The sequence below is a fragment of the Triticum dicoccoides genome, chromosome 4A, assembly GCF_002162155.2.
Source record: "Triticum dicoccoides isolate Atlit2015 ecotype Zavitan chromosome 4A, WEW_v2.0, whole genome shotgun sequence".
Taxonomy (NCBI): domain Eukaryota; kingdom Viridiplantae; phylum Streptophyta; class Magnoliopsida; order Poales; family Poaceae; genus Triticum; species Triticum dicoccoides.
Genome location: NC_041386.1, coordinates 650,328,284 through 650,349,784, shown reverse-complemented (window position 1 = coordinate 650,349,784; position 21,501 = coordinate 650,328,284). Strand labels below are relative to the sequence as shown.

Genomic DNA, 21,501 nt, shown 5'->3' with positions numbered 1-21,501 from the left:
GGGAAGGACTCAACGGCGACTCAGGTCACGATGGCCTACTCACATCTTCCACTTCCGAGAAGTGAACATTTCTGAATAGGCATTTTAAACAAAAATAATATTTCTGAATACGCTTTATTAACTCAACCGTACCACTTGACTTCTGTGTGCCACCTAGCTAGTTTAGAATGAAACAATGTCTTACTAAATGTATGTCTCTATACTATAGTTTGTACTTTTGAATGGCAAAAAAAAAAGTTTGCTACACCAATAATTTCAAGGGGCAGCCAGCTCCAGGTCTCCGGTTTTCCTCGCCACCTGCTGCTGCAGCAGCTCTCTCTTCTGCGCCTCCGCCCTCTTCTGCTGGACCTTCTCGCCGTACATGTAGGAAGCGAAGCCCCATAGGGAGAGCACGAGCGCGATGCCCTTTGGCCCGTCGAACTTCTCGTGGAGGAAGAGGACGGCGAGGATCTCAGAGACCGGCAGGAGGACGGCGATCATGATGCCGGCGAGGAGCGAGGAGGCGCAGGTGATGAGCCCCATGATGCCCAGGTTGAGCAGCTGCCACGACACGGCGTCCCACACGAGCACCAGGTAGTAGTTGGTCTCGCCGAGCCCGAACGCCGCCGCCTCGCTCCGCAGCGCCCCGAAGTCGCTCTTGATGGCCATGCCGAGCAGGCATACCATCGTGCCGGCGGCTCCCATCACGGCCTGCATCTGCATCACCGTGGAGTAGGGAGGCGGCGTCCTCGCGGCGGGTCCTGTTCGGCGTCCGTATCGCTCCATGGCGACTTCAACAAGAGGCAGCACGAGTCCGGCGAGCGCCGCTGCAGCGATGCCCTCGCAGAACCCGGTCCAGTACGTCTTGGATGGCTCGCCAGCCGGCTTCCCGGACCCCGGCCCAACACCGAGCACTGCCGGGCCGATGATGAGCAACATGACGGCGTTGGCAGAGAAGGGCGTGAAGCGAAGCCCAACGAAGAGGAGCGCGAACACCGCCGTGAAGGCGAGCTGCGTCGCCAGCAGCAACGACGACGTGGACAGCGGCAGCGCCTGCGACCCCATCGCGTACACGAAGCACGACACAGCGTACAAACTGCCTAGCACGGCGGCCGCGCCGACGAGGCGAAGCGGGAGGAGGAGGTTAGCGATGTCGTGGCGGCGGCCGCGGAAGAGAGAGACGCACAGGGGCGGGAGGAGGAGCGGCCAGCCGGAGATCTGGAGCAGCGCGGAGAGCCACAGGCGTTGCCCGCCGTGGACAAAGTAGACCCGCAGTAGGAGCGGCCCGCCGGCGCCGATCAGGACGAGGCAGGCGCTGAATATGACCAGCAGCGAAGGCCGGTAGCGAGCCGGCGAGGCCGTCGAGGCGGCCATGGCGCGGGGCGGCGAGGCGCCTGGCGTCTTTGCCGCTTCTTGCATGGCTGGGCTGGCACTAGCAGTTATGGTCGCCATGAAGCTCAGCTGGGAATATGCGTGTTCTGCTACTTTCGCAGTTTCGCTCACGAATTTTGTTTGGAGGCTCCTGTTTGCTGGATGCCCCAGATGGCGATGAGCTTGTGAGTAACATGACAGGGTCGTAGAGTTTATATAGGAGAACTAAGTAGGTGGGTCAAACCTAAAGGAAAGAGGAGAGAAGTACACACATAGCAGTTAACAATGAGCTCTCCGGTCTATATCTTCTGAACTTTACCATGATATATTTGTCCCGAAGCGCTGCTAGTAATGGCAGTGTATGTACTGTAATCCATATCTTGCGTTCATCTACAGTAGATATTTTTCATTCATGTTTGCTATCTGTAAGAGAAGAGTTGCTAAAAGCACCAAAACTTCATAATAACCATCATATGGAGCACATGCAAAAAAAAAAACCCAGCTCTAGCAGAGCCCCCGTATGAGTCACTATTAGAGTCCTTCATATCTGGCCTCCGAGCCTTCATATTTAGCATCTATGTGCCAAACTGCTAACTTATGAAATCGTGTGGCATGAAAGTAAATTCACATGGTCCCTCACCTCACCGTGGGGATGGAAGAGAGGCCGAGGAAAAAAACGTTCCATTAGCGAGTGGGCCCCATGAGGCAGATGAAATTTGGAGGCTAGAATATATAGCGATTCTGACTGCATATATTTTTAGCCTACCATCACTATAGCGATTTTGACGATCGATTTTTTGGCTACTCTGCTAGAGTTGCTCTTAGTCACCTAAAAATTGCAAGGTCTATTCCACGTCGGCTCCACTAAATTACTAAGCCTAGCTAGCTACATACTCCTTTCTTGAATAAACAAAACGAAGGAGAAGCGGCAGGACCGAGTCATTGGAACGCCTGTGACTTTTGTCTTGAAGGATTTGGTACCTTCATTTTATCTGTCCAGTCACTAAGAGCAACTTCAATAGGCGGATCCATTTCGTCCGCGCATGTTCATTTGAGTCCGCGCAGACAAAAAAAACTGCCCAACACGCTGATCCATTTTTATTTTCTGTTCGCTTATGTCCGCGTGGACCCATTTCAGACGTAAATTTGGATTGTATTTGGGTTCGAGACGGACACAAAGCGGGCGCTCTTTGCGTCCTCCTCGTCCGCTGCATGCGAGGCTGGCCCACCTGGCATAGACTCAGCATCTCCCATCTCTCTCCTCCTTTTTCTCTGCCTAGCCCACGAGCCCCCGTACACCCACGCCGGCAGCCGGCCTCGCCTCGCCTCCCCTCCCCTCGTGCCCGGGCGTCGTCGCAGATGCTCGAGCCGGAGCGCCACCACGCCCCGCGTCGCGCCCAGCCGGCACTCCCCGCGCTCGCCCAGCTGCTCCTCGTCGCGCGCCCGGCCGTGCCTGGTTCGGAGCACGCCATGGACGCCGCAGCTCCAGGCGTTGACGCGCTCGCCCCGCGCCACGAGTCGGCGGAGCTCCTTGCCCAGGAGCCAGTTCGCCGTCGCGAAGTGCATGCCGGGGCAGCTCCTCCGCCCGATCCCGAACGTCACCGGGTAGCTCGTCGCCGCTATCCTACGCACGTACTAGCTAGCTAGCTAGCCACCGTTGGTGGAGCATGCATGCACGTACTAGCTAGCTCGCCCCGGCCTCGTCTCGCTGCTCCCAACTGCGCCCGGCCTTGCCTCGTTGCACCCGGCCGTGCCCGTCCTTGGATCGTCGGGCGATAGATGCGGCACCGTAGCAGCAGGGTCAGGGCGAGCTGCGGCGGCGGCGGCGAGCTGCGGTGGGCGAGGTGATGCGGGAGCTCGCCCTCCAAGTGTTTGACGAAATGACGACGCGGACATGTCAAAAATGCATCCCACGCCCGTTAGGCACACCGGCCGACCCAAACAGAAAAGCGGACGCGGACACACGGACGGGCGACCCAAACGGACAAAAGATGGACAAAATCCGTGTCCGTTTGGGTCGTCCTGTTGGAGTTGCCCTAATCTACTCCTCTTTGCATGTTAGCATTCTGTAATTTATTTAGGTCAGATCCATATTTTGTGTAAGCTGAACAGGGTCTATTAAATTGCATATAATTTTGTTTTTAAATGGGTCACCCTTGTGGCTAAGCAGAGATTGAAATTGTCATTTTGCTATCTCAACGTGCGTTTGATAGTCAAGTATTCCCTCGGTAACTTAATATAAGATTTTTTTTTCTTTTACACTATGCAAGGTATTTGGGATCCATCATTGACGACGATAAAATTGATGACCGCATGGGTGCTGTATGGGAAATTGGTAACAATAAGTTCAGACAACGAACAGTACAGTATTGATGTTCTTTCACTTTCAAGTCTGCGCGTGTTCCCTTTGATTTTCAATGATCAAAGCGCTGAAAACACATTCACCTACTGCGAGAAAATCGACTCGGTCCATTACTCCATCGACAGAAAATTCTCTCTCTCGGGGTCATCGATGGTCCAGGTGGTTAGGACCCGCAACATCTTATCATCCGATCGAGGAAGTCTTCTCCCTTGTAGTTTAGGAGGGTTGGTACGCTTAATTCGTAGTGGTAGGAAAAGACCAAAAAGGGAAGTCGTACGGACATGTTGATTAGTTTCCATGGATTGCTTTGCTTAGCAGCCGAGTTGTTCGTAGTAGGAAACATTGCAAGATACAGTGGCGCATGATTGATTGGGTAGATATTCAAACTTCAAAGATCAACCATGAAGCGAATCCACCTATAACAAGGACAAAAATATAGAAAGGCCGCCGTAAACCATTCTTCAGAAAATAAATCTCTTTTGTGGAAATCTCTCATGATATTTTGACATGTGTAAGTTCACTCTAAGGGCATGTACAATGGTGCTATCTTAGGAGTGCCACGTAGGATAAATGATGAGATGGAGGAGAGAGAACTCGTAAGAAAAGGCTTGTCTTTTCTTATTTAAGATAAGACAAGAGATGATCTCTTAGCATAATTTATCTCACCATATTTTAAGGAATTGCTAATTATTGAAGATAAGGCTAAGATATAACCCATTAAAGACATACTTTTTTGTCATCTCTAAAATACATGCAATACTTAAGATAAAATTGTCCTATCAACCATTGTACATGCCCTAATAGTCCATGACCAACCACCACTTGTCAATACCAACAGCTGACGTGTATCATCGGTCTAGTCCACGTCGGCACTGGTAAAAATACTAAGCCTAGCGTAGCTACAACAAAAGATTCTCTAATACTCTGCATACTCAGGACATGCATGTACCCAGATGCGGTGATTGTTTAGCGATAAGAAAACAAAGGAGAGGCGCCTCCGGAGAAAGTGCAGCTTTGAGCTGCATGTTTTGGCCCTTGTTCTGCATCGCCACCGCTGGGACAGAGTAATTAGGACGCATGTGCCTTCTTATCCCCAATTTGGCAACTTCACATTTCTTTATCTTGGAAGATTCTCGTACTAGCTTATTTAATTTGTTCCGCGATCTAATTTCTGGTGTATGTATGTATGTATGTATGTATGTATGTATGTATGTATGTATGTCGGCATTCATGCAAATGCAATGGTTTAAATTGCTAGCTATGGCTGTGCTATAGTTAACCTTTTGGGAGCCTAAAAACTAAGCTATGGTATTTTGTACCGATATCATAGTTATAGGCCGCCATAGCATGGCTTGCATCACTTTAAGCCAAATCTGGTACTACCTCCGGTCCATAAAGTGTTGTAGTTTTGAACTTATCCATTCAAAACTAGTTCAAAACCGCGACACTTGTTTTGGATCGGACGGAGTACTTTGTAAGTGCATATGTACCAAAAACAGTATGTAATCAATTATACATGAAATTTTAATCCATAACGACAATGAAAAATAAACCTAACAAGTTAGCATCCAATCTTTTGTTAGCCGATTTTTGTATTGAATTTTTGGCCAGCTGACGATTACGTCACGGCTGCTCCTATCAAGTCTCATGATGTTGCAACCCGGCAAAAAAATAAATCATCCATACGTAGTTAATTAGTTAATTGTTGGATTATTTCTTTTTGTTTTGCTTTTTACTTTCTTTCTTCCGCAATACCCTACTATAGCTGCTCAACCCTCGCTGTGAAGCTGCGAAAAACATGATTTAGTACCTTGCATTTCTTGTTTACTTTTGTGGGAGTGTACGTTGGCATTTTGTTGGTTAAGTTGTACTTTGAGCTAATTGTACTTTGTTTCGTGGGTCACCTTGTGGGTTTAAACTAAGTAGGTCACCAATGCATGCAGGCTCACAAATTGCCTATAAGAATTCGTGTAAGTTGGTCACCCATGTGGATAGGCAGAGATCGAAACTTTCATTGCTATCTCACGAGACTTGTGCTCTGCAACATGAACTCAACATGTTAATAAACTACTGAACGAGACACTGCAAGTGCACCAGCCCTTACCATATATACAAGGCTCTTGGGTCGTCCGTCATTGAAAAAGGTATGTATGTAAGAAGTTGGTAGCAGTAGTTGTAGAAAACAGTCGGTAGCAGGAGTATTTTTTTGTTTCACTTTCCAGCCTGTGCACATTCCGTTGGACTCAATGGTCCAAGCAATGAGAACACATCACCTATTGCAGGAAAATCGACTCGGTCAATTACTCCATCAACCAACATTCACTCTATCTGGGTCATCGATGTTGCAGGTGGTTAGGCCCACAAGATCATGAAGTCTTTTGCCTTGGAGTTTGGAGGGTGTTGGTACACTTATTTCATACCAGCAAAAAGCTAGAAAGGGAAGTGCGCAAGGAGATGTTAGTTTTTCAGGATTTTTTTCTTAGCAGCCGAGTTGTTCCTCATGTGAAATGTAGCAGCAGATATAGTCACACATGATTGATTGGTTCAAACTACAAAGATCAACGATCGATGAACCGCATATAATAAGAACAAAAGTACTGAGAGCCCGTTGTAAACCCTTCTTCACAAAAGGAAGATCTTTTGTGGAAATTTTTCAGACATTTTAACATGTGTAAGTACTAGGTACTACACATACCAATTGCTTAGATAAACTAATTAGAACTTTGACAGGAATTGGCGAGTCAATAAGGTGTGTACGCTACTGGCCCGGTCATACTCCTGCGGAAAACTGAAATCTTGTTGGTGTACCTACACTTGCTTGGGCCGGTTTGTGAATTATACTGGATAAGTATTGCTGCTTCATTCTTTTCACCAATACAATATGTCAACATAACAAGACACACATCAAATGTTAAGGTCAATGTCGAGAGTGATTATTCTACCATGCAATCATGTATGCATCCCGTTTGTTATTAGCAACAAATAAAAATTGAATTGTTTCCAATTGAATTTGCTGGTAGACGATGGTATACAAAAAAACCATTATGGTACACTTTGAAAAAAGAAAAACTCTAATGTGACACCCCGAAGCAAAACAAAATTTGCTGTAAAAATATGGAACAAATGTCAAAACAATGGTGGACCGTGGACCCGTACACCAATACTTGGTGGAATATCGTTCTCTTGTGTCCAGGAGTCTTTGGTACTTCACTTTGACAATCTGTCTTTTCTTCTTCTTAACAATTGATACAGATTTTTCAAAGGCTTTCTATCTAATATAACCTTTACCCTATAAAAGTTACCAGCAAAATAACTGAAACCCTGCTCCTCTGCATAAAACCCGCCGACCTTTCTTTGAAAGAAGCTTCATCAAAGGGCCAATCCCATCCGGCAGATCTTGGAATTGTATCCATATTTCGAAAGTGTTGAGGTCAATCGTTGATAGTTTGATGAATCCGTCATACGGAGCTAGCAAAACTAATTGCCCTCGGAAAGTCCAGGCCCTCCATCCATCACCTTGTCCCAATCTCCCAGGCATGAGAATTGCATAGTATAAAGATTATTGCCCAAAGATCAAAATTTGACAGTCTGGGCAAAATGCCATGCGCTTCTCATATTCTTGTAAAACTTGACATCACCATACTCATTTGTATGCACTTTGCCATTGCCCAGCCACCAAGCCTCCAACGCCACACCAAGGCCGGGAAAAAACGCAAGGTTGCCCCTGGATCAGCTCGAGCGTGAGATCGGAGGGGAGGGGAATGAAGGAGAATGACAAGAAGGACTCAACTGCGACCAAGTCGCGACAGGAGGGGAACCCTAGCGACGGCGTACTCACATCTTCCACTTCTAAGAAGTGAACATTTCTGAATAGGAATTTTAAACAAAAAGAACATTTTTGAATAGTATGCTTTATTAAATCAACGGTACCACTTGATTTCTTTGTGCTACCTAGCTAGTATAGAATGAAACAATGTCTTACGAAATGTATGTCTCTATAGTTTGTACTTTTTGAATGGCAAAGAAAATGTTCACTACACCAATAATCTCAAGGGGCAGCTAGCTCGAGGTCTCCGGTTTTCCTTGCCACCTGCTACTTACATGCGTGAGTCAAACGTAAAGTTGGAGAGAAGTACACACGTAATAGTTAACAATGAGCTCTTCGGTCTATGTCTTCTGAACTCGGCATATATTTGTCCCGGGGCGTTGCAAATAATGACAATGTATGTACTCCTCCACTTGTTGCATTCATCTATTTGTAAGAGCAGAGTCGCTACAAAAATCCAAACTTCACAATAGCCGTCAAAGGACACAGATGCAAAAAAGAAAAAAAAAACAGCTCTAGCAGAGTCTCCAGATAAGTCTTTATCGCCTGTATTTTGTAGAGCCATATCCGGCCTCACAACCTCCATATTTAATGTCTCGGGGCCAACTTATGAAACCGTGATGCACGGAATGAAACTTCACGTGATCCCCCACCTCACGCGGAGATGGACGACGGAGATGAAAGGGAGATTGGAAGAAATGACGTCCCATTGGCTGGTGGGTCTTACAAGGCAGATGAAATTTGGAGGCTGCAATATAGCGATTCCGAGACTGCCCACCCATTTCGAACTGCATATTTTTAGCCTAACATCACTGTAACAACTTCGGCGATCAATTTTTTTGCCCTTTGCTGACTGTTTTTTGATACTCGACAAATAAGGTTATTCCTATAGTGATCCGCTACAAGTGACCTAAAAATGGCACAAAGCTGAGTCGATTTTGTAGAGAAGAAGGTGATGCGGCGTGGAGTTCCAAGGTCGAGACTGCTATGACACGGCCGACCATGGCATCCCAGCAAAGCCTCGCTATGGCTGGCTGGAGACAGGAGGGCGGGTCGAGGTAAGGGGGTGGTGGTGGAGTAGGACAATGAAGAGGAAGAACACTTTTTTTCATGCAACTAATAAATTATCTGTCCTATTTTGGTGATTGAATTGAGTTGGCAAAAAAACATAAAAACCAAACTATTTGATGTATAAAAGTTTGCTGATTTCAGCATTCATCATAAGTCACAACTCCTAGGTACAGTAATTACAAGGTACTGCATGCCTCAACATGCAGGTGGTGGTGTGCAACAAGGGTAAGCAAGTGGTGGAAGATATACAGGTAAACACTAACTTGGAGAGGAAGGTCAGTTCTGGAAGACTCCCGATTTGGTGTTTTATAAAATTAATGTTGATGCAAATTTTGTGGAGGCCATCAAATCTGCGAGCTTGGCGGTGGTGGTCAGAGACCACTGTGGACATGTTATCATCTCCTCTTGGGATTATATTGGTGCTTGCCATAGCGTCGAGGAAGCGGAGCTACGAGCGACCCTCTCTGGCCAAAACCATCATTTTCGAAACTGATTGATCCTTTGTAGCTTCGATATTTGAAAAAAAGTGTGTTGATAGGTCAAGCCTAGTGGACCTAAAGAAGGAGGCGCTGAATGTCTCAAGGATGATGCCGGGTATGAAGATATCCAAGATTAATAGAAGGGCAAATATGATGGCTCACAGGATTGTTAAGTTTAGTTTTGATAACAGATCAGATGGTATTCTTTTTAATATTGTTCTGCGCTGCATGGCATAGTTTGTTATGAATGATTGTACGAAATGTTTTGAATTAATTAATATATGGTGGGGTTTTCAAAGAAAAAGGTACTGCATGCTTCTTTCGTAGTACTATTACCTTCGTAGGAAATTGACCTGGTTTTAGTTCAAGACGTTGTTTTAGCTCAAATTGACATGAATCCGACTGAAACTTTTTGAATCCTGCATGAATGAATCTGAACAAATTCATTTGGTGTCCTAAAAAACATTTGATAGGTTTTGTGTCACGCGCACGGCTCGCGACCGAGTAAAGGACGACTCTTGTTTCATTGACCAGGAACTTGCATGCATGTGAGCAAAACGGTCAGCCTGTTCTTTTGCCGCATATAATTTGACCATTTTCCGGTAAGCAGTTCGCTTCCGCGTCCATAACCAACCACCACGTTGATGGGACTGGACAACAGCAATGCGCTGCACAAATTCACCGACACGGTAAATATGCACACTACATAGCCTCCTTCACTTGTGATGAACTTTGAGAACAGTTTCAACCAACAAGTAAGCAGCGGAATAACACAAACAACATGCACAAGTGACATAGGAGTTAACGTGGAAAAACCTCCTCAACTTGAGGAGTAAAAAACCACGGCTGTGGACCGACCGGTCCACGCAACTTCACTATGAGAATGATGAGTACAAAGTCTTATCTAGAACCTCTAGAGAGATTTACAACACACTCTCCATGTTGCCAACCGGCAACAGCAACAACAACAACCACAAGAGACAAGATTTCAGCAAAGCAGAGTTTACACAGCTTCTGTACCCTTCAGTGTTTTGCAAACTGCTCTTAAACCGCTGAACCAAACAGCACCAAATTTGACAGACAAGTAGACACACGAGTTCCTGAGATCCCCTCCAAATTTTAGCTCAATCAGACATCGTTTGCCTACCCAAATTGTTCGTCTCCCAAAACTACTCTGTTCTGAAACTGCAGCAGTCAGAGCTGACAAAACCACTCTCAAATCTGATGCTCCACTAACCCAATCCTCAAACCAGCTAACCAGACCGAAGTACTAAAAGTAAGGAACAAGATCACCAAGTTTGGGGTCGATCCAAGCATGTTTGAGCCTCCAACCACCAGCTTGAACACTGTCTAGTCAGATGCAGCAAATCTGAACAGAACCTCTGCTTCTTCTTCTTCCTCTCTTAGGTTGTGTTTTCTCTTGTGTGCTCTCTCTCTCTCTCTCACTCTCACGAATGGCAGCCACCACCAGCAGGGGTGGAGTGACTAGGGTTTTCTCCTTGCTTCACTTTCCTTGGAAGCACTCTCAACCGTTGGATGCAGCAAGGATCAACGTCTGACATGTGTTGGACTTATGGGCTGATGTTGGGCTGCCAAGACACCTCCATGTGGAGGGACTTAGCCCAACACACGTAACATCGGTCTAGTTCTCGTCGGCTCCACTAGAATACACCAAGCCCAGCCTAGCTACAACAAAAGCTTCTCTAATTCATACTCCACACACGATGGTGTAAGTAGATATGATAAATGTTGAGCGAGAAGGAAACGAAGGAGAAGCACCAGGACCGAGTCATTGGAACGCATGTGGCTTTGTTGTCTCCAACTGTTAACTTTCTATTCTTTTATCTTGAAGGATTTGGTAGCTTCACTTAATTTGTCCGTTCACTAATTTGTTTTATCTTGAAGGATTTGGTAGGTAGCTTCACTTAATTTGTCCGTTCACTAATTTGTTTTGTCTTGAAGGATTTGGAAGCTTCACTTAATTTGTCCATTCACAATTTGTTTTATCTTGAAGGATTTGGTAGCTTCACTTAATTTGTCCGTTCACTAATTTGTTTTATCTTGAAGGATTTGGTAGCTTCACTTAATTTGTCCATTCACTAATTTGTTTTGTCTTGAAGGATTTGGTAACTTCACTTAATTTGCCCACTCACTAATCTACTCCACTTTCTGCAGGTATATGCATGCAATTATGCTGGCATTTTGTAGTTTAATTAGCTTCGAGCCAGATTTTTGCGCAAATTGTACTCCTACTTCATTCCGTGGGTCACCGGTGGCGGTGGGTCTTTCAAATTGCATATATTAAGTTTGTTTGTTTAAATGGGCCACCCTTGTGGATAAGCAAAGACTTAGACTGTTCTTTGCTATCTCTCGAGACTGGAACTGTCCTTGCTTCGTAATACTACTATCAACACAACGTGCGTTTATTCGCAAAAAAATAAAAACACTACGTGCGTTTACAGTGAAGTATATGCTTGACGGCTCAAGCAAGGTATTTTGGATCCGTCGTTGGCAATGATAAAATTGAAGACCGCATGGGTGCCATAGGTGAAATTAGTAGCAGTAAGTTGAGAAAACGATCAGTACAGTAGTGACATTCTTTCACTTTCCAGTCTGATGCGTTCTACATTCTCAATGATCAAATCGCTGAAAACACATTCACCTACCGCAAGAGAATCGACTCGGTCCATTTACTCCATCGACACAACATTCTCTCTCTCTGTCTCTCGGGGTCATCGATTGTGCAGATGGTTAGGACCCGCGAGTTCTTATCATCGGATCGAGGAAGTCTTCTCCGATGTACTACTAGTTAGGAGGGTTGGTATGCTTAATTCATAGTAGTGGGAAAAAGCCAAAAAGGGTAGTACGCATGGACATGTTAATTAGTTTCCCGGGATAGGCTGGATTGTTCGTTGTATAATAATAAAGCATCATTGATCGGATAGATATTCAAAGTTCAAAGATCAACGATACGGACAAAAATGCTGAGAGGCTGCGGTAAACCATTCTTCAGAAAAATAATCTTTTTTGTGTGTGGAAATTTCTTCGGACAATTTGACATGTGTAAGATCACCCTAATAATGTTTAGCATATAATATGAGTCGCTTACATATCAACTAATTAGAACTTTGACGGGAATTACCAAGTCACTAAGGTGTGTGCTACCGGCCTGTCATGCTCGTGCGGAAATTTGCGTGCATTGACTGAGAAAGTATTGTATTTTAAATCTAGAACCCATCCCTCTATTAGAAGATCAGGAAACTATACCGGTGCTTAACATTCAGTGCAACTCTAGCAAATCCACTCGGATCGATCGGCATAATACCATCTATAAGTGATTTTGGTCGAAAAGACCACACCAACAGAGTCGTCATACGGCCTTTGGCCTACAAAATTTACTAAGCACGCTTCACCTCGAGCCCACATATTTCGAGGCTAGGGGCGTTGATATGTTGATATGGAGCGGGCTACATCCGCAACCGCTCGCGCGGGAGAGAAGTTTTAGTCCAACCTCTTTCTCCCGCACGCAGCTCGGTCAATGGAGCTGCCGTCCATATGTCCGCCGCTTCCTGCCCTCACCTATTCTGACGGCATGTCAACGGGTGTGTAGGTAGAAATGATCACCACTACACTTTCTCGGGTCGGTTTCTAAATTATAATGGACATGTACTGTTACTTTTTTCCGCGACCTATTTTGACCGCATGTCAACGGGTGTATGGGTAGAAATAATCACAACTACACTTTCTCGGTTCGGTTTCTAAATTATAATGGACATGTACTGTTACTTTTTTCCACAAAAAAAGTATTGTTACTTTGATCTTATCACTGTCATGGTATATGTCAACATAACACTATTATTTTGAGGGAACTAATACGCACATGAGACTTCAAGGCCATTGTCTAGTGGTTTTTCAAGTCTTGGAATTATTTTTCTACCATGCATGGGATATAGAGGGCATGTATCCAGTACCCATCATTACAGATTCAGGCTACGTTTTTTGGGTGTTGGCAAAGTTTTATTGAGTTTTTTTTCTTGTTTCGAAGTGTATCATATGATTTCAGATCGAATAAGCTTGCACATGTTTGAGATAGAAGTTCTCATGATGGTACACAACGAAGCATCATCTTACACATGGAAACAAGAAAAAAACAACAATGTAACATTCTGGAACTAAACAAAAAATTGCTGAAACAAGAAAACGTATAGGACATACTTAAAAGCAATGATGGACTGTGGATCCATGCACGGTGCATATGGTACAATATCATTTCTCATCTCTGGTGTAATCATCTTTGTATTTTGCGACGGTATAGTGTACTCGTCATAACGTTTAGCTGCCTTTTCCCTCCCATAACTTCTGCCATCTTTTCCAGTGAGATGTTTGTATAGTCTTTTGCCAGGGATGGCAGTTTTGCCCATGGGTATGAGTAAAAGATATGAAGCGTTCCTACTCCATCGAGGGAGCCGCGTGGTAGTTTATATTGATGTGTGGCCGAAGCCTGGCTTGATGTACAAGGTTATGACAGAAAGAGTTTGGGTAGAATACAAGAGAAAGAAGGAGGTTGAGATTACAACTCTATATTCTAACACCCTCCCTTAATCTCAACTAACCTAAGTTAAGATTACTCTTGAATTCTTCAAATGGTCTTGCTGGTAGTGCTTTTGTAAAACCGTCAGCCACTTGATCCTTAGAAGGAATAAATCGAATCTCAAGTTTCCTTGCCGCAACCCTTTCTCGTACAAAGTGAAAATCAATTTCTATGTGCTTTGTCCTGGCATGGAACACTGGATTTGCAGACAGATATGTTGCTCCCAAATTATCACACCATAAACATGAGATACGATTCTTCTTGATTCCCAATTCCTCAAGAAGTGATTCAACCCAAATGATCTCAGCAGTTGCATTAGCCAAAGACTTGTATTCAGCTTCTGTACTTGAGCGTGACACAGTAGCTTGCTTTCTAGCACTCCAGGAGATAAGATTAGATCCAAAGAACACTGCAAAACCTCCAGTTGATCTTCTGTCATCACTACATCCTGCCCAGTCAGCATCAGAGAATGCACTCACAAGAGAAGAATTAGACCGTTTGAAATGAAGTCCTATTCCCATAGTATGTTTCACATATCTCACAATCCTCTTGACAGCTGACCAATGTGCAGAAGTAGGTGCATGAAGATATTGACAAACCTTGTTGACAGCAAATGAGATATCTGGACGTGTGAGAGTTAAATATTGTAGTGCTCCCACAGTACTCCTATACTTTGTACTCTCCTCCTCTTGAAGTGGCTCACCCTCATATGCTGAGAGACTTTCTGAGGAGGATAAAGGTGTAGACATTGGCTTGCAATTTTTCATCCCCATGCGAGACAGAAGCTCGAGAATATATTTTTCCTGATTTAACACAATACCATCTTGAGTTTTCTTGACTTCAATACCCAAGAAGAAATGCAAATCACCTAGGTCCTTCAAGGCAAACTCTGAGCTCAAATCATGCAAAAGAGCATTAGTAGCATTTTGTGAAGAACTTGCAACTATGATATCATCAACATATATAAGCACAAAAATGACTACTCCTGCCTTGTTATAAATAAACAAGGATGTGTCAGCCTTGGAAGCAACAAAGCCAAGATATTTTAACTGTGAGCTCAATCTGGAATACCATGCTCTGGGTGCTTGCTTTAGACCATAGAGTGCTTTATCAAGCTTGCAGACATACTGTGGCAATTTCTTACTCTCATACCCAGGTGGTTGTCTCATAAACACTTCCTCTTCCAGAACACCGTGCAGAAACGCATTCTGTACATCTAGCTGCCTTAAACTCCATCATCTGGATACAGCAATGGCTAACACAAGTCTGATAGTTGCAGCTTTCACAACGGGACTAAAGGTGTCCTCATAGTCAATGCCATAACGTTGCTTAAAGCCCTTTGCAACTAGACGTGCCTTATATCTGTCAATGGAGCCATCTGCCTTCTTCTTAATTCTATACACCCATTTGCAATCAATAATATTTTTACCTCTCTGATTTGGTACAAGATGCCAAGTCTTATTCCTCATGAGCGCAGAATACTCCTCATCCATTGCCTTTTTCCATTTAGGATCATCAAGTGCATTCTTCAACGATGTTGGTTCTCCTGAAATACACAACATTCCATATGGTATAGTTCCATCTTTCCTAATTTTAGGATTCCGTATACCTTTCTGTAGCCGGGTCATAACACGTGAAGAAACCTCTCGCTGCACCGCTGGTATACTTGCCACAGAAGATCCAGGAGAATCTGCTGATGCAGTGGACTGATTTGTCGTCATATGCACAGGGGATCCTGTGGCTTCTGGTGTGGCTGCCCCTCCTGCAGGCACTGGCGCAGAGGATCCGCCACCCGACCGCGACTGGAGGCACGCGTGATGCGGAGAGGATCTGGTCCCGCCGCTGGTCCCGTCTGACGCTGGCGCGCGGGGCGAGGGGGATTCGGCCCCGCTGCTGGTCCCGCCTGAAGCTGACGCGGCAGCACGGGAGTGGCCCGCCCTGGATCCAGGACTGGAGCCATCAGGGGCTTGATCCGAGGCGGATGCGGTCGCGTGATCCGAGATCTGCACGCGTGCAGGGGTGGCAGGCGCCGCCAGATCTTCTTCGTCATCTGTGCCAGCTTCGTCTCCTTCCTCAGCATGAAATATAGGATCAAAACCAGCCATATTTTCGAGATCTTGGTCATTTTGAGCACCGTTTTCTCCAGGGACCTGCACAGGCATAAGAGAAAGACTAGTACCAGCAGGAATATCATCACATTGGTTAGTACAATTGTTGTCGCCCCCATGATCAAAAGACCGAAGATGTGAAGGAAGAAGAAGGATTTCTTTGCGGAGAAGTGCACCAGCATTAGGATGAAGGGATGCAAAGGGAAACACGGACTCATCAAATACAACATCTCTGGATATATACACCCGACCAGTAGGAACATCAAGGCACTTAACCCCTTTATGCATGGGGCTATAGCCTAAAAAGACACACCGTTTTGAGCGGAAAGCGAGTTTGCGTGTGTTGTAAGGCCTAAGATTGGGCCAACAGGCACAACCAAAAATACGAAGAGATGTATAGTTGGGTGTGACACCAAGAAGTCGTGTAATGGGTGTTTCAAATTTGATAACTTTACTTGGAAGCAAGTTGATGAGATATGTAGCAGTTAAGAATGCTTCATCCCAAAATTTAAGCGGCATGGAAGCATTTGCTAACAAGGCAAGCCCCATATCAACTATGTGACGGTGCTTTCTTTTAGCGGATCCATTTTGTTGGTGAGCATGAGGACAAGATACATGGTGTGATATGCCAAGCTTTTGAAAGAAAGAATTTAGTTTTTCATACTCACCACCCCAGTCACTTTCCATAGCAATGATTTTAGAGTTCAGTTTGCGTTCAACAAGATTTTGGAAATTGAGGAAAACTTGAAATACATCAGATCGCTTTTTCAACAGATAAATCCAAGTAAATTTACTATAGTCATCAATAAAACTTACATAATAGGAAAATCTACCAACTGAAATAGGAGCTGGCCCCCATACATCTGAAAAGATAAGTTGTAAAGGGGCAGTAGACACACTAGTAGAAATTGGGTAAGGTAATTGATGACTTTTTGCTTGTTGACACGGATCACAAACTAACTCACTACTAGGCTCATAAGAGAGTTTATTTTTGCTAAGAACATATCTAACTATGACTGAAGATGGATGACCTAAACGACTATGCCACCTTGATGTAGATAGCTTGGTGACAATATTTGCTTGTTTATTGGACCATGAAGATGATGATGATGATGATGATGATATGAGTGGGTAGAGTCCTCCCACGCACCGTCCTCTAAGAATGACTCTCCTTGTTTTCAAGTCCTTAACCAAGAAAAAATAAGGATAGAACTCAATAAGAACATTGTTATCAAGAGTGAATCGATGAACGGAAACAAGATTTTTAGAGGTTTGAGGAACATGCAAGACATTGGTCAAGTGTAAATTTTTCACGGGGGTTTTAACAATTGAACTGCCAATGTGTGTGATATCCATACCAGAATCGCTTGCCGTGCGAATTTGGTCGCCTCCATTGTACTTCTCCCGCATCGTCAACTTGTCAAGTTCACCTGTGATGTGGTTTGTTGCTGCACTGTCGGCGTACCAGTTGGTGTCCACGCCATAGGAGGCTGCATGCGCTTGCTTTTCTTCCTGGTCGTTTTCTTCATAACGCCACCAGCAAACTCGTGCACCTCCTAGATGGTGTCTGTAGCATATCTGACATTCTGGATAGTCATGCTGTTGCTCACGAGCCTGCTGTTGCTGTTGCTGTTGCTGTCGAGGACGGCCTCTGAATCCGCCGCCTCCATTGGAGGAAGACGACTGTCGGTCACCGCGGTCACCACGATCACCACGGCCACGGCCTCTTCCTCCACGCCCGCGAGATCTGCCACGGGACTGGCCACGGCCTCTGTAGACCGCATTAGCGGATGAATAGAACCCGCCTGAAGATGAGTCGCCTAGCATCTCCATCCTTTGATCAAAGGCAGCAATCTGGGCAAAAAGATCGTCGGCTGTGATGATGTTTTTGACAGCGCCGATCGCCGCCACCACAGGGTCGTAGTCGCGGTCCAGTCCGGCCAGAATATAGTCCACCATCTCCGGATCAGATACGGGACGACCTGCAGCAGCTAGTTCATCCCCAACACTTTTCATATTCGCCATATACGCCGAGCTTGACATCGAGCCCTTCTTGGTATTGGTGATGGCGATTCTCAGATTAGTAATCCGAGACTGAGATTGTGAGGCGAAGAGATTTGTCACCGTCGTCCAGAGCTCAAAGGTGGAATCTTTCCCAACAACTTGTGCAAGAATTTCTGGAGACATGGAATTGAGAAGGTATGATAGAACCTGCTGATCTTTGGCGATCCAGGGTCCGTATAGGGGATTCGGCTCTAGGGCCGTGGTCTTGTCTGCCTTCGTGATCTCCACCATCTTGGGTGGAGCGGCATCGGTGTTGTCCAGGAGCCCCGTCACCTGCGCGCCTCGCAGGGCTGGGAGGACCTGCGTCTTCCAGAGGATGAAATTACCTCTTGCGAGCTTCTCAGACGGCGGCGATCCAAGGTTGAGGGAGACGCCGGCGGAGGAAGCCATGGAGACGATGATGTGTGATTTCTAGGGTTTTGGATTGTGGCTAGATGTATGAGAAGAGGTGGCTCTGATTACCATAAAAGATATGAAGCGTTCCTACTCCATCGAGGGAGCCGCGTGGTAGTTTATATTGATGCGTGGCCGAAGCCTGGCTTGACGTACAAGGTTATGACAGAAAGAGTTTGGGTAGAATACAAGAGAAGGAAGGAGGTTGAGATTACAACTCTATATTCTAACAATGAGTACTCTACCTGAAAACAATGGGTATGGGCAAGACTTGAAGAGATTTTTTACCCACGGGTAATGGGTACCCATATCCGCAAAACATATGGGTAGGGCATGAGTAAGAAATTGTGCCCATGAGTAACCCAATGAATACCCAGAAGAAATTAATAAATAAAAATAACTCCTATAACATGTGGGGTTAGCATCCAACTCATATGGTCCAACCCTAAATCTCATATTCCTTAAACAAGTCATAGCTCATAGGCTCATAATCACATGCTCGCCACTTCTCATACGTCCTATGTGACTCCTCAAAAAGATGAAATATCGACTCTTCGCTACCAGACTCTTGTCGAACACTCGATCCAGCGATCCCCAATTTCCACCACCGCCTTTCATTATGTTGGCCTTCCACCAACCGCTGCTCATACTCCCCTGATGCTTCCAAGAGGCCACCCACTGGAGGAGGCCACATGCGTGCTATACTACTCTACCATGGTCACTTGAATTTTAAACTCATTTCTCTACCTCTTAAGAATTTGAATGCTATATATTGTACCCAATGGATACCCATTGGGTATAGGATACCCGATGGGTATGGGCATGGGTGTCAGTTTATACCCATGAGTATTGAAGTGGGTGGGTATAAAAAGTTTCTATGGGTATAGGTTTAAGTAGAAGGAGGTTGTACCCGCCCATACCCTACCCATTGCCATCCCCTACTTTTGGGAGTCCCATTTGAAGTCAATAAAAGCTCCCTGCAAAGAAAACAGAAGTTAATAAAAGCTCTCCTTAACATTTTTCCCGGGTCACACTGATGCAGAGGCCGGTGACTATCCTCCTTCAAAAAAATATTTTTCCTGAAGAAGCCACACAATATCCATATTGTGTTATACTTATTGCAAGAAGTGAACATTTCAGAATAGTATGCCTTTTATTAACTCGATGGTAGCACTTGATTTCTCTGTGTTACCTAGAATGAAACAATGTCTTACTAAATGTATGTTACTCTACTCTTGTATGTCCTGTACTTTTGAAATTTAAAAACTAATTACTACACTACACGCATAGAGAATTTGCCGGTCTTCAGGGGGTAGCCAGCTCGAGGTCTCCGGTTTTCCTCGCCATCTGCTGCTGGAGCAGCTGGTTCTTCTGTGCCTCCGCCTTCTTCTGATGGACCTTCTCGCCGTACATGTAGGAAGCGAAGCCCCATAGGGAGAGCACGAGCGCGATGCCCTTTGGCCCGTCGAACTTCTCGTGGAGGAAGAGGACGGCGAGGATCTCGGAGAGCGGAAGGAGAACGGCGATCATGATGCCGGCGAGGAGCGAGGAAGCGCAGGTGATGAGCCCCATGATGCCCAGGTTGAGCAGCTGCCACGACACGGCGTCCCACACGAGCACCAGGTAGTAGTTGGTCTCGCCAAGCCCGAACGTCGCCGCCTCGCTCCGCAACGCCCCGAAGTCGCTCTTGATGGCCATGCCGAGCAGGCACACCATCGTGCCGGCCGCGCCCATCACGGCCTGCATCTGCATCACCGTGGAGTAGGGAGGCGGCGTCCTCGCGGCGGGTCCTGTCCGGCGCCCGTATCGCTCCATGGCGACCTCAACGAGCGGCAGTACGAGCCCGGCGAGCGCCGCTGCAGCGATGCCCTCGCAGAACCCGGTCCAGTATGTTTTGGATGGCTCCCAGCCGGCTTCCCGGACCCCGGCCCGACACCGAGCACTGCCGGGCCGATGATGAGCAACATGACGGCGTTGGCGGAGAAGGGCGTGAAGCGAAGCCCAACGAAGAGGAACGCGAACACCGCCGTGAAGGCGAGCTGCGTCGCCAGCAGCAGCGACGACGTGGACAGCGGCAGCGCCTGCGACCCCATGGCGTACACGAAACACGACACGGCGTACAAACTGCCTAGCACGGCGGCCGCGCCGACGAGGCGAAGCGGGAGGAGGAGGTTGGCGATGCCGTGGCGGCGGCCCCGGAAGAGGGAGACGCACAGGGGCGGGAGGAGGAGCGGCCAGCCGGAGATCTGGAGCAGCGCGGAGAGCCACAGGCGTTGCCCGCCGTGGACAAAGTAGACGCGGAGCAAGAGCGGCCCGCCGGCGCCGATCAGGACGAGGCAGGCGCTGAATATGACCAGCAGCGAAGGCCGGTAGCGAGCCGGCGAGGCCGTCGAGGCGGCCATGGCGCGGGGCGGCGATGCGCTTGGCGTCTTTGCTGCTTCTTGCATGGCTGGACTGGCACTAGCAGTTATGTCTGCCATGAAGCTCAGCTCGGAGTATATGTGTTCTGCTCCTTTTGCTTACGAGCTTGGTTTGGAGGCTCCTGGTTGTTGGATGCTCCAGATGGTGATGAGTTTGTGTGAAGTAATATGACAGGGTTGGAGGGTTTATATAGGAGAATTAATTAATTTAAAAATTAGTAAGTAGGTGAGTCAAACATAAAGGAAGGAGGAGGGAAGTACACACGTAACAGTTAACAATGAGCTCTTCGGTCTATGTCTTGTGAACTCAAGATATATTTTCCCCGGAGCGCTGCAAATAATGGCAGTGTATGTACTCCTCCACTTGTTGCATTCTTTTTTTTTTTTGAAAGATCCAGCTTTTCACTGGCATTTCATTAATAAGCAGGAAGCAGTGGGAAAAACAAAGATGGGAGGGGGATCCAGAGGATCAGAGGGCTTGCCACAGATCGGCAATCCTCGAACAATAGAAATCTAGGGTTTATATCTCATGGTGGTTCCCCAAAGGGGCTCTCAAGGCAGGATGCACCTGCGGCTCGCCATAGCTCGATGCAATCTGTCACCCTTGTGATGATGTTGGATGCCCTTGGGGTGGTTTTCCTGAAGGTGGCGTTATTCCGTTCCTGCCATATCTCCCAGCAAACCAGCAGAAGCATAGTGTTGGTGCCTTTCTGCCGTCGTGGTGCAGCCCCATCTAGGGCAGCGATCACAATGGAGGAGTGCTGGAGGTCACGCCAGCTCGCAGCCGGAGCTAAAGAGGCGCAGCCCGTCCATGAGCTTATCGTTTCCCAGACGCCC

At 46.4% G+C, this 21,501-nt stretch overlaps 1 protein-coding gene and 1 pseudogene across 1 annotated transcript; both read right to left on the bottom strand.

Annotated features, from left to right (window-relative positions):
* Nucleotides 1-115: 115 nt before the first annotated feature.
* On the bottom strand, nt 116-1,507 carry LOC119289570 (purine permease 3-like). Its single transcript, XM_037568869.1, has one exon. It carries the CDS (start codon nt 1,429-1,431, stop codon nt 256-258), a length of 1,176 nt encoding a protein of 391 aa, XP_037424766.1. The 5' UTR covers nt 1,432-1,507; the 3' UTR covers nt 116-255.
* A 17,899-nt stretch (nt 1,508-19,406) lies between these two features.
* On the bottom strand, nt 19,407-20,784 carry LOC119289569 (annotated as a pseudogene).
* Between the last annotated feature and the right edge of the window lie 717 nt (nt 20,785-21,501).

What these genes read in the sequence shown, in the direction of transcription:
- LOC119289570 (XM_037568869.1), bottom strand. Translation starts at nt 1,431, where the DNA reads ATGGCGACCATAACTGCTAGTGCCAGCCCAGCCATGCAAGAAGCGGCA.